General features: G+C 42.6%; 1 protein-coding gene across 1 annotated transcript in view; it reads right to left on the bottom strand.

Annotated features, from left to right (window-relative positions):
* Positions 1–429: 429 nt before the first annotated feature.
* Positions 430–13,045, bottom strand: part of NEK6 (NIMA related kinase 6) — a 91,288-nt gene continuing 78,672 nt past the window's right edge. Inside the window, exon 10 of the mRNA XM_088471087.1 lies at positions 430–1,664. Within this exon, the coding sequence (XP_088327213.1) occupies positions 1,554–1,664 (111 nt within the window). The 3' untranslated portion in view covers positions 430–1,553. The remainder of the gene's footprint in view (positions 1,665–13,045) is intronic.

The following is a 13,045-nucleotide window of genomic DNA, read 5'->3' as shown; positions in this document are numbered from 1 at the left end:
TATTAGTCACCCCCATTTTGGGAGGTGGCTGTTAAGGAGTTAGGGGGGGGGCGGTAGATGTACTAAGCCTTGGAGAGAGAGAACCAACCAATTAGCTCCTGTCATTTTCTCTCTCCAAGGCTTCATACATCTACTCAAATGGCTCCATTTATAAGATATTTACTAGCTCGTAATGTGATACCAACCAGAAGATCCAGCTCATCCACAATTCTTAAATTAAATTGACCATTGTAGCTGATTAGCTCATTGCAGCACATTACGAATATAGATAACCTGATTGCCTAGCAAATAACACACTACCAATATGATCATTAGTCATCAGTGTCCAAATGTTTAAACATGTCTAGTAGATGCTTTTCCAGGTATATTTGTCTCCTTATAATAGCTCTGATCAATCTTTACAAAAAAAATAAAAAATTACAAATCTGGTGAATTTAATTGGTTTATTAGCAAAGGTTTTATTTTTTTCAACCACAAAACAACTTTTGGAGAGAGCCATTATGTTATAAACATTGGAGCAGATAATGTAACAGCCAGTCTTTACATGCCTCTATAGCAGCCTTCCAGTATGGCGTCCTTTGTTCTGCAGCAGGGATAAGTAGCCTGTGATTCTCTGCTGGCTGGTCATGCCCGCTGGGCGTTGCAGTTCAACAACCACTTGATAGCATAAACGTGACCTTGTTTGGAGACCTCTTAGCATACTATAAAAACGTATGAGGGATGCCTTCAAACTGCAGAACATTGTGCATTCACAGTTACGTCAGTCAAAGTATATATATATTTATATTTCCTACTGGAGTGCCTACGGCAGGGATAACACTGCTTTTATTAGTATCATACTGAAGTTTGACAAATATCCATCAAAAGTTTCTTAGCAATAAACAAAAGTTACCTAAAAAAAATAAAAAGCAGTCGGAGCTCTTGTGACATCTAGACACAGTGCTCCGGTATGCAATGGAAAATCAATAATGGCACAATGGTTAGATAAGCAATCTCCTCTTCTGTGGTTTCGTTTTTCCCCCACAAAACAAATATATAAAAAGCTTTTTTTCTTTCTTTTTTAAAATTTCACAAACACATAAAAATTTACAGCTAACGTTATTCACTGAATATTTTGCAGAAAGAAGAGATTTATAAGTAAAGCAGGTCAGCCCGGCTACTGACAGGGAGCTGCAGCGGACGGGCATCTTAAACTACATAATCTAGAAAAGGTTTCTATAAACCCTAGAACAAGTTCACTGGAGGAATTATTTCAATGTTCACATTAAAATTACGATTCGGTGATTCCTTGAATACACCCTTTTCATTCTGTCCTAACCTAAATCACACACAACTCCTTAGATAGGATTTATATCTGCAATCCGTTTAAAAATGTGTTGTCTCCCGGGAGTGTCACCTGAAAACATGGCCTACAAATCCTTGTAGAGCTAGGCCGCAGTATGGAAAAGACTCTGCTCTTGCTGAAACTCCTGGGGGCCTCTGCTTCTTGGAAGAAGTATTCAAGTAAGGCTGAGAGATAGGGTCTTCCTTGGTGGGGTGGGCCCCTATTTGTTTCATGTGCTAGACGTCCACACGTGCATCTGTTTTGCTATCTGATGGACGTAGCCAATATCCGGCCTTTGGTCTGGATCTGGGTAAATGCACATGCTGACCAATTCTCGTAACTACAGGAGAGAGAGAGAAGAAAAAAAATCTGGGAAATTCAACAATACATTATATTGCTAAAATGTTATCAATAGTACTCTATATAACGCTAGTTTTAAGCACATACCAAAGTGGCATTATAAAGGAAATAATGGCATACAAATATCTAGAAGTAGATGCGTAGACTGAAAAATGCTTCAGCCCCAGTACATTTTGCTACCAGTGTCTCATTTTTAAAACAGACTGAATTTGGCGGCACTGATCCGCTAATGATCTGGCACCATGTCAAATTAAAATAAAATATTCCAAAGCATTTGTACAAATTAGTAAAAATATACTGACGTTACAGGTAATAGTTACTAATACCGTTTTTATACCGAAGTTCTGGGTCTGACTCGGAGGTTGGAATAGAGTTCCAATCCGGATCAGACCCGGAACTTCCCCGGCTCCAAACCAGGATATTACAGAGTCTGCGCCGTTCACGCCGGAGCCGTGCCTGCAGTGACCTGGCTCTTCCAGCGTTGAAGTGAACGCTTGGAGATGACATCATCTCCAAGCGCCACTGAAGCCGGCATGCGGAACAATCCGGGTCATTGTGACCCAGTTTACACTGCAAGGTGGCACGGGAACTGTCAACCCTGCACCCAGGTGGATCCCTTTACACCGACAAAAATCCCAGATTGATGCGCATCAACCTGGCATTTTTAGCTTGGTGGATTTTTAGCTCTGTCTAAAAGGGGTATAAGTAGTCATAAATGACTAGGACCAGGGGTTCCCAACCACTGTCCTCAAGGCACACTAATACCTCTTTTCCACCAAAAACCCAGGTGCGACCTGGGTTTTTGGACATGGTTCCAACCCTGGTCAGACCCATTTACACTACACCTTTCATCTGGGTTACTCCCAGGTCAGCCCTGCTAAACCTGTGAGGTCATTAAAAGTGGGAGGTGACTGCTCCACAGCCACCAATCAGCTCATTTTAGGCATGATCCAGGTCAGATAACCCGGGTTGCACCGTTTACCCTGCACCATTAGCCGGGTCCATCCTGGGTCCAACCCTGGTAGCTACCTGGGTTGGATTGCAGGGTCACTTGACCCAGGTTATTTTTCAGGGACCCATTTACACTGACCTGCGACCTGGGTAGACCCAGCAAAAACCCAGGTTTTTGCTCTGGTGTAAAAGGGGTATAACAGTCCAGGTTTTGGGGATAGCCATACTTGAGCACAAGTGACTTAATTAGTACCTCAGTTATTTTGATTTAACCATCTGTGCACAATCATGGATATCACTAAAACCAGGACTGTTATGGGGGGTATCCACTTAGCGATATACAAACAAGAGCACAATTGCGACATTGCATTTGTATAGCTAGTGATGTGCCTAGACTGAACGTTCATTCGTTCAGTCCCGGCACATCCCTCATCCCCGCACATGCAGAACCTGATGAGACTGTCAGGTTGACCTGCATGTACGGGCGATGTCTGATGTGACCCGCAGGCACGCGGATCGCTTCCGTCCAACATATGCCCGATACATGCGCGATTTGCAAGTGATTGCACGATAACGACATCGTTATCGTGCAATCGCTTGTTTAAATCGCTAAGTGGATACCCCCCATTAGTGTGCCTTGAGGACTGAGGTTGGGAATCTCTGCTGAAGACAGTCCAAATGTCGACACAGTTGTAATGTTGTTTAAAGCATTTTAAGTGTCTGCATTATAACTTTAAAGTTATAATGCCGACAAACTTTAACATTACGACCGTGACAAGTTTTTGTATGCATTCCAAAGTTTTGTCAATAATGTATTCATACACCTTGTACTTTTCAGAATAATAAGTATACAAGAACAAAGCATTACCTCAAGTCACACAGTGTGTTGACTAATGCTGGGCAAACACTATACAATTATCGGGCCATTATCTGCATATGTACTGTGTATGTGGCCGACTGATACTAAAATATTGATCGGTCAGGCATACCAGATCATCCATAATTTCCGGCTGATGCAATATTTTATAGGTTAAGTCGGCCGCATTGGGCAGTGTATACCCAGCCGTATCTGACTGGCAGACATTTTCCCTGTACCTTCACAGGGATGGACAGGGAAATGTCTCCTCTCTATGGGAAGAGTACTAATTTCTGAGAAAATACACTGAGATATCTTAACGGGGGTATCCACGAGGCGATTTTAGCAAGCGATTGCACGATAACCGGGCATGTTTTGTTCAGGAGCCACCAGCGATGCGCGTGCACGATGGTTGCTTCCGACATCTATCAACGCCCGTACATGCTGGTCAACCTGACAATCCCGTCAGGTTCAGCATGTGCGGGGATGATGGATGTGCCTGGACTGAACGAGTTCTAGACACATCACTAGATATACAAACGAGAGCACAATTGCAATGTCGTAATCGTGCTCTCGTTTGTTTATCTAGTAGTGGATACCCGCCTGTCCGTGATATCTGCTGGGAGTCAGGTTGCCAGATAACATGCCTGTTAGATCGATAGACATGTTATCTGGCAGTGTATGCCCAGTATAAGAAATTAGTATTGATGCAGAAATTGTAAATTTGCACACAAAAAACCCATTCTAAACAGGTGGAGACACAAAGCTGTACAGAAGTGGAAGGAGTATGAAAGTAAAGGCACACTGCCCACTAAAGCAGAACAAGTCTTCTTGCTTGTGGACAGCCTGCTCCTCTGAATAGGGGCATTGCTGAATCCTCTATTACACCTATATTATAGTGTGCCAGTTACTATGTATTAAATGACAAGTGAATGTTGAACTTTTTAACAGGTTCACTAAACCTCTGCTCTCATTTGGCTTTCCTGACGTATGTGTGCCTAAATCCCCCTATGTCCCAGTCAGGTCTTGGGACACAGCCTCAAGCTAACAATTATCTATAGCAGGGATGGGGAACTTCAGGCCTGGGGGCCGTATAAGGCCCGCAGGAACATTTGGTCGGGCCCTCTGAACTCTTTTTCTGCTAACCTCATCTGGCTAGCAGGGTGCCTAAAATGGCACCCTGCAGCCAGAATCTCCAGGCGGCACTGCTGCATAGTGTCCTTAGGACGCTTCAGACTGTCACACCACTGCCCTTACAGCTTTATATATATATATATATAAAGGTTCCCCACCTATCTATAGATGATATCATGATAAGAGGTGCGAGTCCAGTCCTATCTTATTACTACAATAAAAGGTTATTCAAGAAAACAAATGAAACTTATCTATATAAAATATGGTTGATCACTTACTGGCTGTGGTACCTGTGGTTGGTTTTGGAGCGAGCACATTTAAGGGGAATTCAATTAGAGATGAAAGTCATACACTTTACATATCACCTGATCATTTCACTTAACACATGTATACGGGAGTTCACTTATTGCGCAATCCAATTAGAAAATGGCTGATGAGAGGATCACCTGACCATTCTTGCTGGTTATACACTGGTTAAGTATATTTGAAAATAGGGAAATCTGTCTGTACCCCCAAAAAAGAAACTAATATTGTATAACAGTATAGAAGTCTTATTAGGGCCATAATAAAAGTATCTGGAGTTCCTAAACTGTGTCAAAATGCCGTTATGTATTTTTCTCAAACAGTGAAAAAATGATAGAAAACAAGCGTTTTTCTGTATCATAATGCTCTACTTACATTACACGGGGGCATCAAAATGCTTCTATATATATTTGTGTCACTTTAAAAAAAACTAAAATACACTTCTACCACCCACCTGCAATCTTAACACCTGTCCCACTCATGCAGCCCCCCCATATATTTATCCCACTCATGCAGCCCCCCCATATATTTATCCCACTCATGCAGCCCCCCCCATATCTTTATCCCACTCATGCAGCCCCCCCATATATTTAGCCCACTCATGCAGCCCCCCCCCATATATTTAGCCCACTCATGCAGCCCCCATATACCTCACCCACATCAATTAACCCATTTTCCGTATACTTTGCACATTTTCACCCCAAAAATTACGTTATCAGCCAAATTAAGCTAATTAAAAGATTAATTGTACCTATTTAGTCATTTGGTGATTCTGAACCAAGTCCTGACATTTTTACCCTAAAATAGGGATTTTCCCCCAACCTATCACCCGCTCAGGAGGTGGTGAGAAATAAAATGCGTTAATCGCTATGGAGAATTATCAGGTGTTACGTCACCTACAATAAAATTGGGCGATAACCACTTATACACACACTGCTTATCTCCTCTAGTTAAATTCCCCCCCACCCCCTTAGTGCGTGTCTCACAGGACAATGCTTGGCCATGGAATGGGAACAAAGCATAAATTAGACTGCTAGTGGTGTAGTTATGTGACGTGCTTATGGGACATCACATCTGCTATTTTGAGTCTGGTAAATATGCTGCATCTTAACCAAATTCGATGCAATAAAGCAGGACTATGGGTTTACACTGTCAGCATATATTGGTCTGTGATGTGGGCTGTAATTCAAAACACAGTCACTATTTCTCACTAAAAGAATATCCCATTGTTTTCAAATACATTAGATCGTTTCTTATGCTGGTATAGTCAACCATCCATAAAACTGATCTCCTTCCTTCCATAACCTCACTTTGTCTACAGCAGGGGTGTGAAACTACACTTCCCACCATGCCTTGCCACAGTTTTTAGCATGTCCTAATAGCAAAACTGTGACAGGGCATCTTGGGCTGTGCAGTTTCACAGCAGCTGGAGGGCCACAGGTTACCTACAGCAGTTACAGTGAATACTATAATATTGTATCAGACGCTGTATCCTCTATCCTCACATCGGTAACACACATATTATATATATATATATATATATATATATATATATATATATACACACACAATGGACACAGAGCGTGCGGTCTTTGCACACACAGTATACTGCCGGAACAGTGCCCAAAACTATTATAAATAGAAAGAAAAATACATGTAATCTCAAATGCTTCATGACAGCTCTGGTAGATCTTAAAAGAGACAACTCATGCTTCGTACACAAGTGTTTTTTAGGCATGTCCTATTCTTGCATTACTGTGTAATTCACTTCTGTGCCTGGATTCCAGTAAATTGGACAAAATAGTAATTTCATCAGGCTATAAATGCAATCTAATTTGTGGCTCTTTGAATGCAGAAATAGGAATGTCATTTCACATGTAACAGGTCTCCAGGGTAAATTATTAATGTATTACAAGTCATTCAAAAGATCTATGACCATACAAGGTGGTCCTGTATGAGGTGGCTAGTTATTTGCACTAAGGTATATTGTCCCATATATTAGGTACCTGTAACCTCAAATACATTAATTTTACATAATTTCTTTTACACTATGTTCAGAAAAAAAAAATTATATATATTCCAACTCTCTAATAAATTAGGAGCAGATGGAAACCTGGTGACTAGGCCCATGTTCTTAGAACCATTGCAGGATATATCTTTCCTTGTGGCATGGAGAATTTATCTAAGCGCCAGGTCCCAGGCAACTTGGTTGCGCATCTTATTTGCATAAATAAAACGGAGCGACAAGACTACTCTGAAACTGCATTGTAAAATTTGTACAGGTGTGTGCGAGTCTGAATCTGTACAAGTGCTACGATGCTGCAGCAGCCACGGGTTTTTCACAAGCCAAGTTCCGTTGTGCTTCATCTGCGACTTTGTACATGTTTAGAACTAATTCCTCTGCGGTTAAAGTCGCACTCAGTGTCTCTAGGGCACTGAATGGTGTTTCCCTGCATCTGCAATGTCAAATTTAAAGAAAGACGATACGATACATCTCTTGCAACATCTAAGTATCATCAAAATGGATCAAGTGACTATGGACACATCTGTTTGAATTTACTGTGGAATTCAACCACTACTTGTGTCAAAAGATCCGATGTGCACCACAAAAACACAGGATGTAGTTATGACAATGACGACGTGAAATGCTGACATTCTGCATGGACCTGGTTAGGGATTAGGAATACTCACAAGGGAAGCCGCGCGCAATCCATTGGCCTTCATTTTGACATCACCGCCATACGAGGTTGGTCAGAACTAGACCACCAGGGACGTTTTGTCAATATTCTAATTGTGGTATATTTTGTCACCATGACCAATGTTGACAAAATATACCACACCCCCAAAACACATCCACCCCAAGCTGATAATAGTCAGGATGGTCCAATAACTTGGCATCCAATCAGTGTGAATAGAAAATAAGATTCATCCAACCATCTTTTTTCCAATCTTCATTATTTTTCAATGATCGGTTTGGAACCCAATTCTTTACTGTGAACTTTAGTGACAAACGTCACTTATGGGGCACGTGTCTGCTTTTAGGAGTCAAAATGCTTCACGATTACCAGGTAATTCCAGACAATAAACGGTGTCAGAGCGCAACCTCAGAGAAAAGTGAAGGCATATGTGCAGATTATCTGCAATCTAAATTTTTTAAAAAAACATCCTGGTACGATGATGGATAGCTGGGAAACCGAGTCAATCATTTCATAAAGAGAACGATTTGCTGAAGATGAGTTGAAAGGTACTTGTGCTTTAGAGATTACTTGCCGAAATTCTCACAAATTGGGCCGAATTCTTGTGGAAGCAGATTGGTCATGAAGTAGTGTGGCACGAAAAAGCTTTTCTCTAGGATCCTGTCTTTAGGTATCAGCAGAGGGGAAAAAAAAGCTGAGTGTTTAGCGTATACCCAAGTTGTAAAATTGTTCTCAATTTTAAAGAATGCGAACACATGGACAAACGGCAGATCTAACCTATGTAGTCATTACAGGATGAGGAATCTTCAAAGGGGTTATTCAGAGGCTAAAATGAATGCAGGTGTGACCATCTTGTTTATAAGGACAACTATCCTATTAGAAGAAGGAGGGGCCACTGATGGATCCTAAGGATAGAAAAATGGAAAGTTGCTCTAAGGGTGTGTACACACTAGACTGTTTTTAGAACGATATGCCCGAATGGCAAATAGTTCAAAATTGTCTAGTGTGTACGCTTTGTGTCGTCCGGTGCGAGCTCCCATTGAGTTGTCAGCCACATAGTCATGTTGGCCCTACATGCGTCTGACGACCCCATACAGCGTGATGCGGCAGAGGCAAATATATTGGGTGGTCGGGCACCGGAACGTCTACCCGAAATGTTTGCCCAAATGGGGAGGGGCGCATCGCTGGGTACACACATCATTGTGTATCCAGCATAACTTCATAACTATACACAAGAGAAAGTAAACAGATATTTTCTAATAGAAAGCATTGAAATTGTGTAAAAAGGAATAGACTGTGTGAAATTTCACTGGACAGAATTTTATGCTCATCCAGAAGTATGTCCCTTTCAGTGGTTGCAAGGAGCGTTCTAATGCTGGGTACACACTGGCAGGTCCAGTACTGTGCAAAAGTTTTAGGCAGGTGTGGAAAAAAATCTGCAAAGTAAGAATGCTTTCAAAAATAGAAGTGTTTATTGTTATCAATTAACAAAATGCATCTAAGTAAATGAACAGAAGAGAAATTAAATCAAATCAATTTGTTGCCTGCAGACACTCATTATTGTACAACTCTCCAGCCCTTCGGTGAACAAGCTGCCTTCTGTTACAGCCAAATATTTAAAGTTTGGACTCATCAGTCCAGAGCACCTGCTGCCATTTTTCTGCACCCCAGTTCCTATGTTTTCGTGCATAGTTGAGTCGCTTGGCCTTGTTTCCACATAGAAGGTATGGCTTTTTTGGCAACAATTCTTCCATCAAGACTACTTTTGGCCAGACTTCTCCGAACAGTAGATGGGTGTACCTAGGTCCCACTGGTTTCTGCCAGTTCTGAGCCGAAGGGCTGGAGAGCGGTACAATAATGAGTGTCTGCAGGCAAAAGTGAAGCATGGTGGAGTTTCCTTGCAAGTTTGGGGCTGCATTTCAGCAAATGGAGTTGGAGATTTGGTCAGGATTAATGGTGTCCTCAATGCTGAGAAATATAGGCAGATACTTATCCATCATGCAATACGATCAGGGAGGCGTCTGACTGGCTCCAAATTTATTCTGCAGCAGGACAACGACCCCAAATATACAGCCAATGTCATTAAGAACGCTCTCTTCAACGTTAAGAAGAACAAGGAGTCCTGGAAGTGATTATATATGGCCCCTACAGAGCCCTGATCTCAACATCATCGAGTCTGTGTGGGATTACATGAAGAGACAGAAGAATTTGAGCAAGCCTACATCCACAGAAGATCTGTGTTGTGTTCTCCAAGAGGTTTGGAACAACCTCACTGCCGAGTTCCTTCAAAAAACTCTGCAAGTGTACCTAGAAGAATTGATGCTGTTTTGAAGGCAAAGGGTGGTCACACCAAATATTGATTTGATTTAGATTTCTCTTCTGTTCATTCACTTTGCATTTTGTTAATTGATAAAAAATAAACTATTAACATTTCTATTTTTAAAAGCATTCTTACATTGCAGCATTTATTCCACACCTGCCTAAAACTTTTGCACAGTACTGTATATTGGTCGGTCAATTGATCGGCTAATATTTCTTGTGCATCGGCCAGTGTGTACCAGCGATATAGGTCTGTGAACGTCATCGTTCACCGACATATCGCGTTGGCTGTGCTGCACAGCCGATGCCTAATATATCTGAAGGTATATTGGGGCATCGTGTTGTGTGTATGGGCGATCAGCTGACAGCCCGTACGCTTGCTGCAGAGGCTGGGGGGGGGGAGGGGGGGTGTGACATAACAGCAAAATACTTGTATTTCCCATATATACCCTATGGTGGAAGTGGTGGTGGTATAGAAGAGACTTCCCCATGTACAGATCCTTATCCAAATTACATTCCAATGTCTAGGCTTGTGTAACGGTCTATGTCGGTGGTTCTCAGCTCCAGTCCCCATGTACCACCAACAGGTCATGTTTTGTGGATATATCCAATCATGCACAGATGAGTTAATCTATTTTGCTGGCTCAGTAATTATCTCACTTGTTTCCATAGACAGAAATCCTCAAAACATGACCTGTCGGGGATACCTGAGGGTTGAGAACCACTGGTCTATGACCTTTAGGGTGCAACTGGGCATTCAGCACACATTGCCTGATCATCCCCCCCATCCCTCCACCCCAAAGCTGTGTAACACTCCATAACTGTTGAAAGATTAGAATGGCTGTTGGGACACTGCTCGACATAACATTGATGCATCTTGCACTATTAAGTTGGGCAACATGGGCAGAATATTCGTGTGTCCTTATGACATAAACACAAGTAATGAAGTTACCAAATCAGCATTGTGGATCTATATAAATAAGGCCAGCTAATTGCAGATAGGACATACCCCGATGGTCTTCCCATGGGGTCTATATGCGATCAAATAACAGCATCCTCTAGTAGTGCTTATATTAGTTACAGTTCCTGTAACACAATACTGTATTTCTATATATCTTGTATTGTTTATATTATTATTTTGTAACAAACTTTATCAAAACAAATGTTTGGAAAGTCAGTAAAGAGGATAGGGAGGTGGGATCTGAGACACAGCTTGGATCTAGCCGCCTGCCCCAGATCCCTATGCCAGGCAAAACCTTGAGATCCCGCTGTCGGCTGCCAATTTTCAAAGTCCCATTGAAGTCAAAGGGCTTGCTGCTGATTGACTGAAAGAGCTGTCTGTCACGGCTCTCAGCCAATAAGCACCTCTCGAGCTGAGGACACTTGCCGGCACTATTGCTGTATCCAACCCACACTTATACTGTATCCAACCTACACTGTATCAAACCTGCACTGTATCTGACCCACACTATATCCCTCATAGTAACCGCCTCGCAGTGTCCAACCCACACTGTATCTGACCTGCACTGTATCCAACCAACACTGTATCTGACCTGCACTGTATCCAAACAACACTGTATCCCGTAATGTATCTGACCTGCACTGTATCCAACGCACAATGTATTTAACCCACACTGTATCCCTCATAGTAACCGCCTCGCACTGTGTCCAACCCACACTGTATCTGACCTGCACTGTATCCCTCATAGTAACCCCCTCGCACTGTGGATACAGTGCAGGTCAGATACAGTGTGGGTTGGACAATCAACAATGTATCCCGTAATGTATCTGACCTGCACTGTATCCAACCCACAATGTATTTAACCCACACTCTATCCCGTAATGTATCTGACCTGCACTGTATCCAACGCACAATGTATTTAACCCACACTGTATCCCTCATAGTAACCGCCGCGCACTGTGTCCAACCCACACTGTATCTGACCTGCACTGTATCCAACCAACACTGTATCAAACCCACACTGTATCCCTCATAGTAACCCCCTCGCACTGTGGATACAGTGCAGGTCAGATACAGTGTGGGTTGGACAATCAACAATGTATCCCGTAATGTATCTGACCTGCACTGTATCCAACCCACAATGTATTTAACCCACACTGTATCCCGTAATGTATCTGACCTGCACTGTATCCAACGCACAATGTATTTAACCCACACTGTATCCCTCATAGTAACCGCCGCGCACTGTGTCCAACCCACACTGTATCTGACCTGCACTGTATCCAACCAACACTGTATCTAACCCACACTGTATCCCTCATAGTAACCCCCTCGCACTGTGGATACAGTGCAGGTCAGATACAGTGTGGGTTGGACAATCAACAATGTATCCCGTAATGTATCTGACCTGCACTGTATCCAACCCACAATGTATTTAACCCACACTGTATCCCGTAATGTATCTGACCTGCACTGTATCCAACGCACAATGTATTTAACCCACACTGTATCCCGTAATGTATCTGACCTGCACTATATCCAACCCACAATGTATTTAACACACACTGTATCCCTCATAGTAACCGCCGCGCACTGTGTCCAACCCACACTGTATCTGACCTGCACTGTATCCAACCAACACTGTATCTGACCCACACTGTATCCCTCATAGTAACCCCCTCGCACTGTGGATACAGTGTGGGTTGGACAAACAACAATGTATCCCATAATGTATCTGACCTGCACTGTATCCAACCCACAATGTATTTAACCCACACTGTATCCCGTAATGTATCTGACCTGCACTGTATCCAACCCACAATGTATTTAACCCACACTGTATCCCTCATAGTAACCGCCGCGCACTGTGTCCAACCCACACTGTATCTGACCTGCACTGTATCCAACCAACACTGTATCTGACCAACACTGTATCCCTCATAGTAACCCCCTCGCACTGTGGATACAGTGTGGGTTGGACAAACAACAATGTATCCCATAATGTATCTGACCTGCACTGTATCCAACCCACAATGTATTTAACCCACACTGTATCCCGTAATGTATCTGACCTGCACTGTATCCAACGCACAATGTATTTAACCCACACTGTATCCTGTAATGTATCTGACCTGCACTGT

Source organism: Taudactylus pleione, unplaced genomic scaffold (genome assembly GCF_031769625.1).
Source record: "Taudactylus pleione unplaced genomic scaffold, aTauple2 ptg000110l, whole genome shotgun sequence".
Taxonomy (NCBI): Eukaryota; Metazoa; Chordata; class Amphibia; order Anura; family Myobatrachidae; genus Taudactylus; species Taudactylus pleione.
This window is presented reverse-complemented; position numbering and strand designations above follow the sequence as displayed.